Source organism: Hipposideros armiger, unplaced genomic scaffold (genome assembly GCF_001890085.2).
Source record: "Hipposideros armiger isolate ML-2016 unplaced genomic scaffold, ASM189008v1 scaffold_986, whole genome shotgun sequence".
Taxonomy (NCBI): domain Eukaryota; kingdom Metazoa; phylum Chordata; class Mammalia; order Chiroptera; family Hipposideridae; genus Hipposideros; species Hipposideros armiger.
In genome coordinates this window covers 120,816-139,913 of record NW_017732336.1, presented here as the reverse complement: position 1 = coordinate 139,913, position 19,098 = coordinate 120,816, and the positions used below count along the sequence as shown (strand labels likewise).

At 50.5% G+C, this 19,098-nt stretch overlaps 1 protein-coding gene across 1 annotated transcript; it reads left to right on the top strand.

The window, feature by feature from the left end:
• Nucleotides 1-398: 398 nt before the first annotated feature.
• On the top strand, nucleotides 399-11,281 carry LOC109375697 (zinc finger protein 551-like). The gene is made up of 5 exons (XM_019631196.1): nucleotides 399-651; nucleotides 4,648-4,738; nucleotides 5,080-5,434; nucleotides 7,969-8,095; nucleotides 9,152-11,281. Exons 3-5 carry the CDS (start codon nucleotides 5,273-5,275, stop codon nucleotides 10,426-10,428), a joined length of 1,566 nt encoding a protein of 521 aa, XP_019486741.1. The 5' UTR covers nucleotides 399-651; nucleotides 4,648-4,738; nucleotides 5,080-5,272; the 3' UTR covers nucleotides 10,429-11,281.
• The last annotated feature ends 7,817 nt before the right edge of the window (nucleotides 11,282-19,098 follow it).

Here is a 19,098-nt window from a genome sequence, read left to right as displayed (position 1 = left end):
GTCCATGACCTACTTCTAGTTAGGGATTTTGATGTTCAGGCCATCCTATGTGGTGAATTTCGGTCTCTGGGTTTATAGGGCTTGCCATGCGGGACTCCCCTAGCTTGTCAGGTTTAGTATGTGGCCCCTTTTTCAGCCACAAAAACTTGGGTAAGGGCAAGCAATACACAACAGCCCCCCAGAAACCTGAGTTCTGCCCCTTTAAGAAGGGATGGAGACCATTTTAAGCCCTCACACCCAAAGACGCCTTTTCCCAGCGCCCCTCCTCTCAGGGGTTTAAAAGTTTCTAGGGGAGGTCAGAGCCCGAGTGCCTGTATGCAGCTTGTATGCTCTGCGTCAAATGGCAGCCTTGCTGAGCCAATGGGGGCTCAGAATCTAGAGTGGGGTGGGACTTCCTGTGTCCTCCTCCCGGCGGTCATTTTGGCTGCTCGGGTGTGTTCATCAGGGTGGAGATTTCAGGAGTGCGGGGTCGTGGTTGGGGACCCGACAGAGAAGGAGTCAGAGGGGTCGTCGTCCCACAAAGGCGAGTGTGGGAATTCGGCCGCAGCGCCGCCTAAGATGGCCCCTTGGATAAGAACCGCCAACCCGCTCCCGGCCCCGCTCCGCCCACAGGCCGGGATGGCGGCGGCCTGGCCGATGGACGCGGCTCAGGTAAGTGCAAGTCTCCCGGGTCCTCAACCGCCCTCACTCCACCCTAATCCTAAAGCCTGGGGTGCGGGGAACCTGCTCACGCCCTGCAGCCCGGGCCCCTGGCGTCCAGGACGGTGAGGCGCTAGTTAGATGGGGTCCTATTTTTTTATAGTGACTGGGAATGTTTACTTTTACTGTTGGGGGTGTAAATAGGTGTGAGAGAGGGTTACAGGCGAGGAACTGGCATGTGCAAAGGCACGGACGTGCGACTGGGCTGGGAATATTCGGGACAGCTGGGGTTTGTTGTGCCTGCGAGGAACTGTTTAAGGCTGAGTCACACCTGGATTAGCAGGCTGAGGGTTCCACCTGCATTCTCAGGACTGGGTGGCTTAATGAACAGGAATTGATTTCTCACAGTTCTGGAAGATGGGAATTCCAAGATCAAGGTGCAAACTGGTTTGATTCTTGATGAGGTCTCTATTCCTGGCTTTCAGATGGCCTTGTGTCTTCATATGGTGGAAAGACAGGAAGAACAAGTTCTCTGGTGTATTTTATGAAGGCACTAATCTCATTGTGAGGGTCCCAGCTTGGTGACCTCATTTAATCCAATTACCTCCCCCAAACGTCAGTTTAACAAATGAAATATATATGTATGCAAAAACCATGGATGGATCTCTAAGTAATGATGCTGAGTGGAAGAATTCTGACAAAGAACACACATCATAATTTCATTTATAAGATTTTAGAGAATGCAACTTGATCTGTCACAGCATAAACAGATCAGTGTTTGCTTGAGAATGGTGGTCAGGATGAGGGAGGGATGTTATGTAAAGGGCTATGAGAAAATTTTGGGTGGTGATGCATATATTCACTATCTTGACGATGGTGATGGCTTCACAGATGTATATATGTTAAAACTCATCACATCGTACACTTTATGTTCAGTTGTTAAAGATCAATAAAACCATGAAAATAAAAAAATCTTTTTACTTCCAGCAAGATAAAGAGTCTATCTGAGGAGAATGGTTGGAATGAAAGCAATAAGGGAGAAATTGCAGCTACCAGAATAGAAACCTGAAGAAAAGGGGAAACTGTTTTTTGGTGTTTTTTTTTCCTCCTCCTCTACCCAGTGGTATCAGTATGTGGTTAAGGATAAAGTAGAAACCACCCACAAAGAAGATGGAGTCGTTGGTGTCGCTGCCATACTGTCAAGACTAGAGTAGGACCCAGCATGATAGTCCTAAAACCACATGCTGGTCCATAACCCAGTGCTGTTCCTAGTAAGAGGGTGGCATGTGGGAAAATAATTGGGGGAAGGAGGGTTCGTTGTAGGTTATTGAAGTTGTAGTTTGTAGGCCAATGTGGCAGGCAGAGTACTGCCCCACTTAAAAAAGAAAAGTGCCCTCTTAGTAATGGTTAGGTTATGTGCTAAAGGAGAATTAAGATAGTAGATGGAATTAAGAATGCTAATCAACTGACCTTGAGATGGGGAGATTATCTTGGATTATCTGGGTTTGCTAGGTGTAATCATAAAGAAATGATGAAAAAGGGAAAGTGTTAGAGTGATGTAGGGTGAGAAGTACTCACTAGCCATTGCTGGCTTTGAGATCGAAAGGGGCCATTAGGCCAAGTATGTGAGTGGCCTCTACAACTGGCAAAGGCAATAAATGGTTTCTTTCCTAGAGCCCCCCAGAAGGGAAGGCAGCCCTGCTGGCACCAGTGAGATTCACTTTGGTCTTCTGATTTCCAAAACTGAAACATAATAAATTTGTGTTGCTTAAGCCACTAAACTTATGGCAATTTATTACAGCAGCTATAAGAAACTAATATAGCCAGTTTTACATATTATACCCAGTTAAAATAGTGCATTGCTGGTATATTTAGATTTGGCAGATTAGGAAATGAAAATACAGGATATTTAGTTAAATGTGAATTTCAGATAAAACAACGAATTTTTCTTAGTATATGGCCCATACAGTATATCTTATAAAATTACTCATTACTCACCTGAAATTCAAATTAAACTGGGTATCTTATGTTCTGTCAGGCAACTCTAGGTATACTAGAAAGCACAGTGGGCACAAAATCTGGTGGGCATCTACACTCTAGTACTATGAGCATGTTTAGCTATTTTTTTAGAACACTGGTTATTCCTCAAAAACAAAGGTAAAAAACAGGCATTTATCTTTATTGGGGAATTGGGGGAGGGAAACAGTGTTGGGGAATTGGGAAGGGGCAGCCAAGTTGTTGTCCTTTGTTCTTCAGTCTAATTATGGAGGACACCACTTCACTGGCCCATGTTGGTATTGTGATCATTGCGCTCTTCCTGGCTGAGGCAGTCGGTCGCCAGCCATTGGATGGTCACTCATGGCAGCTCACACCAGCTGCCAGCCACTCACATAGACTGCTGGCCACTTGCGGTAGCTTACGGCAGCCCACTGCAGCCTACGCTGTCGCTGGCCACTCATGATCCCAACTCCAGATCAAGCTGTTGTTCACAATCTTAGCTGTAGAGGGCACAGCTTACTGGCGTATGTGGGAATCGAACCAGCAGCCCAGCTGTTCAGAGCTCATGCTCTTACCAACTGAGCCACTTGGCCAGCCCTAACCAACTCATTTTTTTTTTAGATTTTATTGGGGAATTGGGGAGGGTGAACTGACAAGTTGCTGTCTTTTTGTTCTTCAGTCTAGTTGTAGAGGATGTTGCTTCACTGGCCCATGTTGGTATTATCATTGCGCTCTTCCCAGGTGAGGCAATAGCTTGCCGGCCGTTGGACGGCGGCTCATGGCAGCTCACGCTGACTGTCAGCCACTCACAGTAGCTCACGGTAGCCCACTGGAGCAGGGGCTGCAGCCTGTGCCATCACCGGCGACTCACGGGCAGTCCAGCTCCAGGTCGAGCTGTTGTTCACCATCTTAGCTGTAGAGGGCAGTGTCACTGGCCCTCATGTGGGATCCGAACCGGGGCCCTGCTGCTCAGAGCTGGCATCCCAAGCCAACTCTTAACCAATGCGCCACTCGGCCGGCCTGCCCCAACAGTTTTTATATTGTCTTTTAAAAATGTTTGCTCTACATAGCACACAAATCAAGTGATTTTACTGCCATTTTGAGGGGAAAAGAGCTAACTAAAGAGGATGCTCTGATACTTTTTCAGTATAAGATTATGAGCTGAAGGATCAGCCTTAGACAGAATTTATTGAGCATGTGTCCATATCATGAGGGTGCTGCAGAATTTATTTAGTTGATTCTCATCTACAGAAAATAGTTTTGTAATTATTACAAAATTAAGAGAAATTTTTTTTTTATTGTTAGTTTCAGGTGTACAGAACAATGCAATAGTTAACCCTTTTAAGATAATTTGTTAACGTGAGCAAAGACTTTCCCATGTGATGATAATGGCCCACTATTCTTTTTTTCTTTCTTAATTAAAGTTTATTGGGGTGACAATTGTTAGTAAAGTTACATAGGTTTCAGGTGTACAATCCTGTAATAAATCATCTATCCACTATTCTTTCTTTGTCATTACTTTCCTCAGTGCCAGATAAATCAGCCTCTAAATGGAGGAAGTAGTTTTTACTACCTAAAATTCGGATATTATTACACTTCTTGGAAATTCCTCACTCTAACTTTCTAACTCAAAAGTGGGTAAGTGTTGAAACCCTCACATGGGTCCTTGGTCCTTGCTCACAAGTTGGTTCTTTCTTTAAAGGGATCATCTACCACTCACAGGTTGCTGGATGTAAACTTAACTATTTATATTTACACAGACTAGGCTGGGGCTTTCCCCTCCTTTGTGCTGGTACCTCCACTTCTGTTTTTCCTCTACTGGACCCTGAAACTCTTGGTCTGTCGACATTCCTATGAGTGTGACATTTTTGTTGAACAGCAGAGGAGTGACATATGTGCATTTCTCTGGGATATTCCAGACAGAATTGACAGGGTGAGGAAACAGTCAACAAGTGCGTTATTGATGTAATGTGTCTACGCTGACAGCACCATTGTCTTTGTACTTTGCAGGTACAAGCAGTGAGTCCCATACATCCTTATTACTAGACTTTATTCTGGACCTTCCTCTGAAGCCAGTGCCACGGGCATCATCCTGATCCTGGTGAGCATGTTTGGTTCCTTTTTCTCATTTACTTTATTGCTTTTGGGGTGGGGGAGGAAGCTTCTCCCTTCCTCTCAAGGTTCTTTCGGCTGGTCTAATACTCAAATAGACAAGGCTCAGCTTCAAAAGCCCTAGAAGTTAGTGAGCACAGGTGGTGGAAGTGACTGTCTACTTGACTATAAAGGGGCTAATACAAATGTGGTTTGGAGCTTTATATTTTAACACCCCCCCCCATGTCCATGGGTATTTGTAGCCTTTCAGGGCACCTGAATACTCATAGCTTGTGAATACTTTATGGAGTCTGAAATCATGGCTTTAACACATTATATGATCAATTGCAGGCAACTCCCCAGGAATCTGGGCACGGCCCCTTTAGGAAAGAGCCAGGACGCCCATCCCGCACAGTGCTGCTTCCCCTCTGTTCTGGGAGGTTCCGCCGTTGGTGGGGTGGCCTGTCGTGGAGGCCTATGGAGCTGTGAGAACATCATCGCCCAGAGGAGCCAATGAAGGTCCAGGAGAGGGGCGCTTCCGTGTATGCCGTTGCATTGGGGTGGGACTTCTGGCGTCCTCCTCTTAGGTCTGTTTCCTGTTCAGAGGCTCCAGATGCGACAGCTGGTCAGAGAAGGCGTGACAAGAGCCATTGTCCCGACAGCCCAGAGTCCGATGGCAACAGTCACGCTCAGGGTCCCGGCTCAGGTGAATGCACATTCCCCCTGCATCTGCTCACGTCCTGCAGCTCAGGTCCTGGCATCCAGGACAGTGAGGCACTGGTGGGTGATATTGCTGGGTGAGGGGCTGGCAGTGTAAAGACATGTAAGGGCAACTGAGCTGGAAGCGCCTTGGAACAGAGTGTGTGAAGTGGAGTGGCACTGAGATTGTCAGGCTGGGGGGGTCTTGGGACCCTTTCACTGAGGGAGAAACATGATTTGAGGTAAGGATATAAAAGCTTATTAAGAGGCTGTTTACAAGAGCAAATTGGAGAGGGATGATGACAGTGAGGTTGCAGAGGGAGGTTGAATAAGAGTCAGCACTGAGGCCTGAATCCCAGAGTGTAGAAAATCAGCTGAGGTCTCCTGGCTCCAGGAGTGGCCAGAGACCCAAAGGAGATCAGAGCCCACTGAGCCGCACCTCGGTTGCCTCTGCCTCCTCTGATTGTCGACACAGGTAAGGGGAGGGTGTGCCGCTCCATCCCTGTGGTGTCTGGGACCCTGGAAAAGCATGAAACCCAGGCTGTTCATAGATCCAGCACTTGATATAAGGCTGTTACAGGCAGAGGTACCAGCATGTACAAAATGCTTGCAGATGAGTCTGAGCTGGGAGTATTGCGGGAAATACAGGTTGCTTTTCCTTCTGCTGGAACAGGGAGACAGCATTAAAGGGCGGAGGGAGGGGTGTGTGAATCATAACATGGAGGTAGTTACCCCTGCCTTTACATGTTTCATGTAGTTGTGAGAATGCTGCCACAAAGTCCAGGTGGGGTGGACCAAGTTCTTGGAGTGAGGAAGACAATGGGAGGGATCGGTGATGAGACACCCCCTTCCCCCAAGGGTTTTAGAAACAGTGGGAGTCATTTCCAGTGAAGAGATGCTCAGCGTCTGTCCTATTGTAGAAAACACTGACTGGAGGCAGCTGGGTGTAAAGGTCTAGAATGAGGTTCTTAGTGTGATATCCAGTGTGACTGGTACTTTGTACTGGGCTGTGGCAGCCCTAGCAGTTAACATCCCTGAGGAGGATGCCACTGGGACTGGGCTGCGAACGAGGGTAGGTGTAAAGAAAAGGGATGGGGCCAGCCGAGTGGCTTAGTTGGTTAAGAGTTGGCTTAAGAGCGCGAGCTCTGAGCAACAGGGCTGCCGGTTCGATTCCCACATGGGCCAGTGAAGCTGCGCCCGAGCTGAGCTGTCTATCACTTAGCTGCCAACAGGTGGCAGGATGGCTCAGCTGGTGTAACAACAAGATTGCTTGTTCAGTAGAGGGCTATGCCCACCCGCAACTAAGACTGAACTCAGCACCTTGACCTGGGCTGCCACCCAGATGGCTCAGTGGATACAGCATGTGCTTTTTTTTTTTAAGATTTTTTATTGGGAAATTTGGGGAGGGGAACAGAAAAGTTGCTGTCCTTTTATTCTTTAGTCTAGTTGTGGAGGACGTTGCTTCACTGGCCCATGTTGGTAATGCTCTTCCCGGGAGAGGCAGTCGCTCGCCGGCCATTGGGAGGGCCACTCATAGCGGTTCACGAAAGCTCACGCCCGCTGCCAGCCAACCCCACTGCAGCCTACGCTGTCGCCAGTGACTCATGGCAGCCCAGCTCCAGGTCGAGCTGTTGTTCACCATCTTAGCTGTAGAGAGTGCAGCATCACTGGCCCTCATGTGGGATCCGAACCTGAGGATCTGGCCCTGCTGCTCAGAGCTGGTGTCCCAAGCCAACTCCTAACCAACGCGCCACTCAGCCAACCCCAGCATGTGCTCTTAACAAGGCTGCTGGTTCGACTCCTGCATGGGATGGTGGTTACGCACACCTGCAACTAAGATTGAACACAGCACCTTGAGCTTAGAGGCCACTAGCTGCTGCTGGGCAGCCAAATGGTGACTGGCGCCCTCCACAACGAAGGTTGAAGAACAACAACGTGGCTGGTCCTCTTCCCCAATTCCCCAACTCTGTTCCCCTCCCCCAATTCCCCTATAAAAATATTTAAAAAGAAAAGGGCTGGCTGCTGAGGGGGCATCAGTGCCCCACAAAGTGAGAAGAGGGCATGGATCCTAGGCCAACCTGGGGCCTTCACAGTGGACTTGAGGGTCCACCAGGTCTGTAGAGTACTGGATCATGTTTGACGGTGCCTAGCACTCTTGACAGTGTATGAGGAGTATGGAGGGGCAGGTGCATGGCAAAAGGGGTACCTGAGGATGTAGTGGTGGAGTGCAATGACAGATACGCAGGTGGAGAGTGCATTTGAGCTGATGGCCATAGTCCTTGGTATTAGGGACTTACAGTGAACATTGGAGGTACAGTTGGGTGGACACCTGGGAGGTACCTTTACAGGATTTCAGGGGAATTGCCTGGCTGGAGGCTGGTGAGGCCCTGAACTGAGATTATGTGTATGTGGGCTGTCTCCTGAGGAGAAAGTGACATCAGTGTCACCAGGGTCTGGTGTGTCCTGAGTCCTATGAGCAAGGGGCAGACGTTTGGGGATGGATTTGTGGAGCTGTGTTTTCACCTCTCCTTTTCATGGCAGGGCCGTGTGACCTTTGAAGATGTGGTCGTGTACTTCTCCTGGGAGGAGTGGGGGCTCCTGGATGAGACTCAGAGATGCCTGTACCATGACGTGATGCTTGAGAACTTTGCACTTGTGACCTCACTGGGTAAGACTCACAGCCTCCCCAGGGACCCAGACTCAACTCTGCTCTTTGCTTCCCCTCCCAGGGCTGCCCTGTCCTTCCCTTTGGACTCTTGCTGTGGCATTGTTTCCTCCCAGGTTCGTTACGGTGCTGGGGTCGATCCAGGGCTGAATAAGTGCCCCTTCTTGCACCTGCGGCCCCAGAGAGCCTGGTGGATCATTACCTTGCCTGACCTACCCCTGGCCGGGTAACTGTCTCACCCATACCTGGCACTGCTTCTGCTGCCGGTTATTCTCCCTCCTAGCTGACATTTCTCCCCATCTGCCAGCACTTGTTGTAACTGGTATGTCCACTACATTACCTTTGGAGACCATCACTTAGTTTTAGTTTCCTGTTTATCTGTTAATGTGCAGAATTGCTCTTGGCCAGTGCTAGTCTCTCACATGTCCTGTTGTCTTAGTACTGGTATCATCCTGGTCCCAGGTTGTTCACCTGGGGTTTGGGAACAAGAGTCTGGGATGCCTCACCAGATGAACATGATACTAGCCCTAGCACCACAGGCTCAGAGGAGGTTAGGTCCCAGTGAATGTCAGCTGGGGGAGGGTAGGACATCAGAGTATGTTCAGATCACCCACGAGGAACCTGTCCTGTGCCCACCATGTTGACGCTGATGCCAAGAAGCCCACACTTTGTTTCCCTTGCCTTCCCCATTTGTGACAATTCCATAACTTCTCATTTCTACTGACTTCTGGTCCTTGGCTACCACCACTGTTACATCACATGTAATGTGTTGCAAGGAGTGTGTACATCTGTGGAATAGTCTCTGAACAGCATTCTAGGCAGTTGCAACTACATATTCTTGGGCCTGGGCAAAAACTTCCACACACACAGGAGTCAGTTGGGGACCCCCAAATTCTTGTGGCTTTTAGAGTCCCAGTGCTACAGAGCAGCCCTTTCTTCATCAAACTGGTCCCGACACTCACATCTTGAAAACAAACCACAGGCCTCCGTTCTTTCAGTGATGGGGCTGCCCCTTCCCCCCAAATCCATGTGCACTCTCCAGCCTTTCTGTGCTTTCAGGTTGTTGGTATGGAATGGAGGAGGAGGTGCTTTCTGGGCAGAGTGTTAATGTGGAACAAACGCCCCTGGGTCAAACTCCAGCCACTCAGAAGACTTATCCCTGTGAAAAGAGTGTCCTGATGGGGAGAGACATTTTGTGCCTCACAACAGACCACGGGTTCCATCCTGAACAGAAATCCCATGCCTGTGGGACCTGGCGGGAACATGCCTGGTTCATCCCGAACCTTCACCAGCACCAGCATCATTGTGATGAGAAGGCACTGCAGAGGGACACGCACACAGCCTCACTGATGACAAGCTGCCAACTCCACGTCTCAGGGAAGCCTTTTACCTTCACCTGTGGGGCAGTGGGGAAGGACTTCCTGGCCATGTTGAGTCTTCTTCAGCATCAGGCCACTCTCAAAGAAGCTAGGTCACCCAGTGGCTTCAAGTATGGGGGTGGGGAGGCCTTTCGTAGCGGGACTAGTCCTTACTGGCACAGTGAGTATGAATACAAACTCTTTCAGCATCAGCAGATTCACACTCAGGCTAGTCCTTATAACTGCGAGAAACCCTTCCACCAAAGCGCCACCCTTAGTCACTGTCAGGATACTGAGATGGCAGCGAAGTCTTATGAGTGCGGCGACTGTGGAAGAACCTTCAGCCAAAGCTACAGCCTCATCCAGCACCACAGAATCCACACGGGAGCCAGGCCTTACAAGTGCAACGAGTGTGGGAAAGCCTTCACCTACAAGCTCCGCCTTGTTCAGCACCTGCACATCCACAATCGAGTGAAGCCTTACGAGTGTGGGGACTGTAGGAAGTCCTTCAGCTACAGTTCGACTCTCATTAAGCACCAGCGAGTGCACACAGGAGCCAGGCCTTACAAGTGCGGGGAGTGTGGGAATTCCTTCAGCCAAAGCTCCAACCTCATTCAGCACCAGAAAATTCACAATGGGGCTAGGCCTTACAAGTGCAGCGAGTGTGGAAAGTCTTTCAGCTACAAGTGCAAACTCGTTCAGCACCTTCGAATTCACACGGGCGAAAGGCCCTATGAGTGTGGGGAGTGTGGGAGGTCTTTTAGCCACAGCTCCACTCTCAATCAACACCGGAGAATTCACACAGGAGCCAGGCCTTATAAGTGTGACGAGTGTGAGAAATCCTTCAGCCAAAAGTCTAACCTCATTCAGCACCAGAGAGTTCACACAGGAGAGAGGCCTTATGAGTGTGGCGAGTGTGGCAAGTCCTTTAGCCAGAGCTCCCACATCATTCAGCACAGAAAACTTCACACCAGATAACCTCACGCATGCAGCAGCTGTGGGCAAACCTTTGGCCACTGGTCTGCTGTATGGACATGGAAGCTTCACTCATATGGTTGATGTGTGCACACCCAACTTGGGAAAACCCTCGTGTAAAGTCTAACTGACCTCATTTGGCCTCAGAACATACACCCAGGACGAAGGTGCTTTTCTGTTGAGGGAAACAGAATAGGGGTGGGGGTGGGGGGTGAAATTCATACAATTCCATGAGTTCTGGGTTCCTCAGGAGCTTTGAGGAGCCATATTGCATATTCTACCCGGTTTCCTTGCCTGATCCACGCCGCTGCCAGAAGCCATCTCACCTTTACCAGCTAGCTTCAGCAGGGTCTATCAGGTGTTTCTAAATATTCGGGGTGGGGGAGCTCCTTCCCTCCTCTCTGATTAATTGGGCACACGCACTCAGGGTGATGCTAGCAGCTTGCAAAGGTCTACCTGCTTCCACTTGTGGCCTAACTTGCACAGTTGCCCAAGGCCGCCTAGGAGAGATGATAGGGCAGCCTGGACGTCAGCCAAGAGGAGTGTAGACTGCCATGCCAGCCTCCGGTGCATGCTTCTCTGAGACATTTAACTGGGTCCCCTGTCCCAAGTGATGTCACATCATGCTGAGCACTATTGTGGGGATGCTCTTTCACAGCTACTACAAAAGGAATCATGTGCCTTCATGTCTAGACTTGGCTTGTCTGGTGTGAGTGGTTGCAAGACTACAGGGGCCAGGCTCAAACCCTAATTTGTATGGGAACACTGGGTGGCAGGCTATGAGAGGCCATCCCTGTTCTAGAGGTGCACCATGGGTGTTCCACTGACTGGTTGTGTGGGATGAGTGCGCACTCTGGCCTCTATATATATATATTTTTTATATATATATATATATATATATATATATATATATATATATATATATATGCAGAGGCTAGAAAGTGAAAACAAGGAAGAGCCTGGGTATATAGCTTTTGTGACCCCGCAGACTAAAATGGCAGGAAACAGTGACAAACAAGATCATTTGAATTTTTCCTGCCACTGATGCAGGGCTGCACTCTCCAAAGCATCAGTCAATATTTCTTAACCTCTGGTTGGGGAAAAAAAGTGGGAACATCCAGACTTCTATTTGAACGATTTTTACATAGACGTGCTATGGGAACTGCACATGTTTAAGTTGATTACTTTTGACAGGGTGCATCTGCACCCATGAAACAAATGATCAAAATCATAACCACCTATGGACTCATACTAAAAACTGCCCTCACGGCAACCAGACTGATGTAGTTTTTCTTTTTTGCATTTTATGTAATTTGTTTTATATTATGGTTTCTTTCCTTCATGCTGCATAACTTTGAGGTTCACAGATGTCATTTATGTTAAATATTTTATTGCTTTTACTGCTGAGCATTTTGTTCTGTGGATGTCCACAATTTGTTTACATTTAAATCCATTAATGAAAAACATTGGGCTTGTTTCCACTGTTTTGCTCCAACCCCTCAGCCCATGAGAAAGTTACCACCCTGAATTTTCGCTTCCTCAGAAACAATGTCTCCCACTTCCTTTCTCCCTGCTAACGTTCATCTCCTTTGTTGAACTTTTTCCTGTGATTTCCCACATTGCAACTCTGCTCTTCCTGAATAAACACCTTTGCTGGTCAAAGTGACTTATTTTTTAGAAATTTTATTGGGGAACAGTGTGTTTTTCCAGGACCCATCAGCTACAAGTCAAGTAGTTGTCTTCAGTCTAGGTGTGGAGGGCACAGCCCCTTGGCCCATATGGGAATTAAACTGGCAACACCGGTGCTATGAGCCTGTGCTCCAACCACATGAGCTTACCTACAGCCCCAGACTTTTTTTAAGATTTTTTTTTGGGGGTGGTGGAATTGTGGGAGGGGAATAGTGTTGGGGAATTGGGGAAGGGGACCAGCCAAGTTGTTCTTCAGTCTTTGTTGTGGGGGGGTGCAAGTTGCCATATGGCTTCCCAACAGTAGCTCAAGATGCTGTGTTTAATCTTAGTTGCAGGTGGGCGTAGCCACCATTCCATGTGGGAGCCAAACCCAGAAGCCTTGTTAGGAGTGCATGCTCTATCCACTGAAACATCCAGGCGGCAGCTCAGCTCAAGGTGCTGAGTTCAGTCGAACAGGCAATCTTGTTAAATCAGCTGAGCCATCCTGCCACCTGTTGGCAGCTCAGCGACAGCTCAGCTTGGGTGCAGCGTCACTGGCCCATGTGGGAATTGAACTGGCGGCCCTGTTGCGCAGAGCTCGCGCTCTTAAGCCAACTCTTAACCAACTAAGCTACTCAGCTGGCCCTCCAGACTTTTATTTTTAACGTCTGCATTAACATCTTAACACAAGTCCATTGTAGCTGAGTTGCTACAGAGTATAAACTGAATTGCCCAGTTTATACTTTGCAACAGTTTCTCAGATTTTGTAGATGACCAAAAGGACACTTCCAAAAAGTGTAGAAATAACACTGCCCCAAACACCACATGCTCTATTCACTGCAATTCAGGATTCACTTCCAGCGGATGAACTGCAGCTGGAATGTCTAGTTTCTGGCCCCAGACTAGTTTCTCCAATGGATCTGTCTTAAAGGGCTCCCTTCTCTGGAATGAAACCCTCATTCCCTGTCATTTTTGGTCACCATGGTTGGTACCATGACTACCAGTGAAAGGAGGTAAGCAGGCATTCCAATGGGTTGTTGCCAGCAAGGGGGGGGGTGGGGTGGGCTATGGTCATTTAAGTTTCTCCAGTTTCCAAAGCCCTTGGTAGGGGAAGGCTGACAACCCCGGTTTTGATCTGAAAGATGTAGCACCCTCCCCACCCCAGTGGGTGTCAGCACCAGTTGGCATGTATTATAGTGCCAGTCAGTTTCAATGATGTTACCGTGTCACTATAATACAGATCAAGTGGCTAAAAGACCAATAACTGAGTTCATGAGGCATCTAGTCGCATGTACCATACCCACGGCTTTATCTTCTAGATGCCAGCCAATGGTCATGGTGGCAATTGACCAAAAGGACTCTCCGATTTGGGGTGCAGTGAAGGAAACTATTCAGTGCTAGCAGCTCAATTGTGATACCATGGCATTTGGGCAGTCTCTGGGCAAAGTGGCCCCTCCAGCTAGACAGCTGTGCTCCAGCTAGACAGCTCTGCTCCCACCCATTCCATTCCTTTACCTGTGCAGGTCTCTAGCAAGATGTCCCCAGTGTTCCAGTTCCAGAGGGGGAAACAGCCTTCAGCCTTTCCCCCAAAGGGCGCTCTTCAACCTAGAGCAGGGAGCTCACTATGTAGATAGAAGTCCCCACTCCAGTCCCTGATTGGTCCATCCTCATACAAACCAAATCTTCACCGTTGGTCCAAAATGCACTGTCCTGATTGGTGAAAATGAAGCCAATCTGATTGGTCAGTGAAGATGCTCATTGGGATATAGCTCTGCAGCTCCTATTGGAGAGGGAAAGTCTCAGTCCTCTGGGTTGAAATAGAATTCCAGGAAATCTTTTATAAGGGCTGGTTCAGATGGCAGGAACACAGTGCAGGCAGTTCAGTGAGGGAGGCAGGAAGCTTAGTGCATGCAGGCTTCTCCCTACAGCAGGGTTTGCATGAGATGCCCCTGTTCAGAAAGAGCTGCTGGGCTGTGCTTTTAAAATTTGAGCCCAGTTAGTCACCAGGAGCCTTAGTATGTATCATCTTTCTCAGGGTCTTCAGAGAGAAGAAGGTGCTACTGGCAGAAAGGATCAGTCAGCCATGTAGGGGAAAGCCAAATTCACTGGCAGGTGTCCTGGGCATGCTGACAAAGGGGTACACATAGAGGCGGCCTCCCACAGCACAGAGAAAGGAAAACAGCCCCACAATCTACCCCATGTGCGGTGAGGCTGACAACGTGCCCACAAAGAGTATGTGCACCTGCCATTGAGGCCAGCACACTTGCAGAGGAGGGCCCCGCCAAGGCCCCAGACACCACAACAGTTAGGATCATAGGTCAGGCCCCCATCATGCATCAAAAAAGCACAGCCCCTGGCGGGAAGCTGGACAGAGAGCACCAGATGGCGTGCAGGGAAAGGGGACTGGGAGCATCAGAAGCCATGACATACAGAGCCCTCGACAGAGAAGCCTCAAGCACAGGGCAACCACCAGAACGCGAACTGGTCTCAGCGACCGCGTATCTCACAGCGCTCGTCCTACAGGCCACAGTGCTAAACCTGGACTTCCTGCACACGCGCTAATATGCTGTGCCGCTCACGTGGGACCCCGTGGGGTCCGGGCCACTTCGTCCGGGGACAACGGGGGCCTTGGGGCGAGAACCGTCCCCTCACGCTGAGGCTGGTTCAGCCCCCGGCAGGGGAGGGTCGGACATAAACGAGGCTGCGGGGAGGAGTCCAGGAAAGGCTTCAAACACAGCTGGATCAGCGGGAAAACACGATGGGATCCACCGGTACCAACGTGAAGGCACCCTGTGACGCCCCGGGTCTCAGCACCTCCAGTCATTGGTGTCCGCCCTGAGGCTGCACGCCTACCATTGTTCGCTGTCACATCTCAGAGATGCTCACAAGCGACGGGCCCAACTTGTTTCCCTGCACTGCCTGCAGCTTAAGACAGAGCGAGCAGTGCGATGGCGTCCCTACAAATACGTGACGGGGAACCATTCAAGCACCACCCGGACGCGGGCCCTCCGGAACCCCCTCCTTCAGAAGCGGAGGCTCAGCGGTGGGAGGCCAAGAGCTGCCTGGACCCAGTCCGCCGAGAGGGCTCCGCACATGCACAATGGGAGCCACACGGGTGGTTTTGCACCGAGTAGGGCCGATGGGTGTCCGGGCCCTGTGGACGCTCTATCGGATCGTTAGAGGTCTCACTGCGGTGTCACTCTACAGACTAACCCGTTGGGAGCAGGCGTCCAAACACCGGGACAACGGGACAGCGGCTCGCGGTGTGGGGGGCACCGGCAGCCTGAGCGCTCGCTTTGGGGCCGGAGCATGCGACGCCTCGGGCTCGTCTCGTCCACAGGGCGCTTGTGTTGCCGTTTTTCATGAAAGTAACCAAGATGACACGCGTACAAACCGGCAAAACGGCAGTCCCAAAGTTGAGGGTGCCACACTTGCTCGCGCCCACAGGCAGCAAAAGACACTCAAAGGTGCGCCTACCTCCTCAACTGGGCACTGCTCCTCAGATACTGCCGCTTTGGTCCAAGGGGGTCCTCCGGACGGAATCAACGCCCCTGCTCAGCCTCAGGCAACCGAAGAACGACCTGGAGCCTCACTGGGCGCAGCAGAGGGTTTGGTGGGGCGGTCTCTCCACCGCTGGAAATGCGGTCGAAGGGTGAGTGAATGTCTGCTTTGTTACGGGACTCGGACCGCTGCATCCCGGCTTTTCATTCACTGCCTCCTGGCAGGGAAGAGCAGCGAGGGGACATGGGCAGAGCCATCCACCGACTCGGGCTTGGAGTGCAGAATGCGAGCGCCACAGGAATTCGTACAGAGGGCTCCGAGGGGAGACCAGGGAGACAGCAACTGGAGATGCTCCGTCAGGGGAGGACCGCCCACAACCCCGGAATGGGACGACAGATAATGTAGCTCAGAGCCTGCAGGGTGAGGTCACCGCACCGGCTCTCTGGGGTGTGGAGTGCACGCGTGAGGACTCCGCCGCCCTCGTGCGCTGGAGCCAGAGGCAGCACCATGGTCCGCGCCCAAGATGCACGAGACCCTGTACACAGACCCAGTTAGGCGGCTCCAGCAGCTGGGGCAGAGCTGGGTGGATAGCATGGTGAAGCCTGGGGCTCTGCCCTCCCCAGAGCCAACCTCTTTGGACACCGCAGTTGGTGATGGGGCTGGTCCACAGTTCACGGTTGCCTCTTGAAGTCATGCCCATCCGTTGACTCTCCCCCATCACTGCCACCCTGAAGTTCCCTGGGGCCATCTGATCAATCCCAGGTCTGGTGGCCGGGAGGGCGTGAGCTGGGCTGGCCGGGTGCGCCCTCCTGGGTTCGCCTGCACGTCCAGGGCTGGTCCGTCCATGTCTTCAAATTCGGACTTAGCAAAAATTCCTCGGAGATGCCTCTTACGACCAGGCCTCACGAAAGACAACGGCTGGCCTATGATCTCCTACCTGGAGCTCCCAGTACGACCAGGGCCGTTCTCCACCTCGGAAGCCAGACCTGGGATATTGAGAAAAACCCAGTTCGAAGACCGGGACCCACGTGTGCCCGCGGCGAAGCCTGTTGCGCCCTCCAGGTATCTCCCAGTACCGCCCGAGGTGGCCTCCTCCTCCAGAGCGTGACAGCGTCCGGGCGCGGGACACCCACTTCGTCCCCCCGAGACAAGCCCGATAGGATTTGGCAGGCGGAGGGGCACCGACGGGTGCTGGTCGACTCGTCTGGGAGGCCCAACAACCATGCTGGAAGCTGCCGCAACGGTCACTACCCCATAATCCTGCAAGTACCATTTCCGGTGAACGGATGAAGTGCAGAAGACCGGGCGTGACCGGGACAAACGTGATAGCACTGCAGGCTCCAGAACTCTGCCTCCTGCACCGCGGCCAAGTCCCATCCGTTACTCATTTTCCTGGAGCTCCGGAAGGTGGAAACTATTCAATCGGCCACTAGATGGTGACTGACAATAGGCGCGAACATAAGCTGGACAGATCTGCATCACCAGACGGCAAGGGCTCCCCACCAGCGGGCCCTTGGGATGCCTGACCTCGTCCCGGTCCCCCTCGTAGAGGGCGGAGGGGTCCTGCACGAGCTGAGGCCTCCACTATGGAGCTCTCGGCCAGCACCGCGCACCCTGGCAGCACAAGGGGCCGACTTGGAAAATGTCTTTTTCGGCCGGCTGCCCGGAAGGGGACAGACTCCCCGTGCGTCTCCCTGGAGGCCACGCTGACGTGGAAGACTCCTCAGAGACGCCGGCAGGATGGGCGCCAGCACGTGCTTCCCATGCTTCCTGGGCTCCCCGGGCTCCGGTGGAGGCTTGTCTGCAGCTGGGCTGAGGCAAGTCCTCAGGACACCAACGGACGAATCATTTTTCTACTGTAATTGAAACCTGGCCCTAACACGGAAATCAGACTCTGGTAGTTTTTTTCTCTTCCTGATTTTCTGTTTGTCTGGCTCTTGGCCTTTCAGGAGATTGTCACCAGCCTCTTCACAGCGCCCTGGAGACCACCAAACCCAGTCGGATCAGACTGGGCCCACCGGCTCAGCAGGCATGGAAAGCTAACGAACATCTGACCCCGAAAGGGGCGGGATCCAGAAGTCGCCCCTAGCCGGAACCTTTGTGCGCAGGCCTGATCCTTGCGGACAGTGTTCAGAAACAAAGGGTTCCTAGTAATGTGCACTGGACCGGGCACCTAGATCTCACCCAGTCAGGCCCTGCCCACTGGGAATTTCTTTTTTAAAAGAAATTAAGACTTTTTTTTAAAGATTTTTTTTTATTGGGGAACTGGGGAGGGGAACAGTGTTGGGAAATTGAGGAAAGGGAACATTGTGTTTTTCCAGGACCCATCAGCTCCAATTCAAGTTGTCCTTCGGTCTTAGTTGTAGAGGGTGCAAGCTCAACTCTAAGTCCAGTCACTGCTTTCAATCTAGTTGCTGGTGGGCATAGTCCACCATCCCATGCGGGTGTCTAACCGGAAACCTTGCTGCTAAGAGCAGGCACTCTCACCAGCTCAGCAGCAGCTCAGCTCAGGCGCAGCTCACTGGCCCATGTGGGAATCTATCCGGGGATCCCTGTTTCTCAGAGCTTGTGCTCCTAACCAACTGAGCCACTTGGCCTGCCCTGGGAATTTCTTTATGTCTTCTCCAGGATTGTCCAAACAAAACTCCTGAATTAGAATTAATAAGTATGTATAGTTTTTCTTTATTATTATCCTTTACATTGGCTCCAAGTCTTTATTGGGGGACACTGATCTGAGCCTCATCTCCTGTCTCTTCGTTTTGCAGAGGAACCAATAAATATTTTTCTCTGCTAAAATGTGTTGGCTTCTTTGTGCACTGTAAGCAATGAACCCACTGACTCTCAGTTGGGTAACCTAATTTCGAGGGAGTAGTGCTTTCTAAAGCATAAAAGCAAAGCCCAGAAGCCATAAAGGAAATCAATGACCACATAAAAGTTTCAGCAAAATCCGTTTCTGCATATAACACTACCAAGTCCAAGATGACAGATGGCTATGGGGAACATTGGTGCAGATGCATATGTGGTAATAAGAATGTTGAATTCAGCATTATCTACTGTAACAACAAAAATGGGAGGGGACTAATAACGATTCGCTAAATAAAGTGCCAGTAGAATGCAACACAGTAATGTGTGTGTGTGTGTATGTGTTTGAAGATTAACAGTTCCATGAAATAAAAGCAAGTTGTAGAGCTTCCTTTAATATGAAAAAAAAAGTGCACACAATACACTGTTGCTGAGGTAAGAAATGTCCAATCATGGAGAGAGTTTTTATGTTTATTTGAGTCAAACTGACCACAATTGCTGGGAATCAAAATCTCAACGAGTTGAGAAAATGCTCTAAAGAATGGTAGTTTTGCAGCTTATTTTATGCATTAGACTCAAAGGAGGAGACTGTAAGTAGGGTCACGTTACCGTATTTGCCGGCGTATAAGACGACTGGGCGTATAAGACGACCCCCTAACATTTCCACTCAAAATACAGAGTTTGTTATATACTCGCCGTATA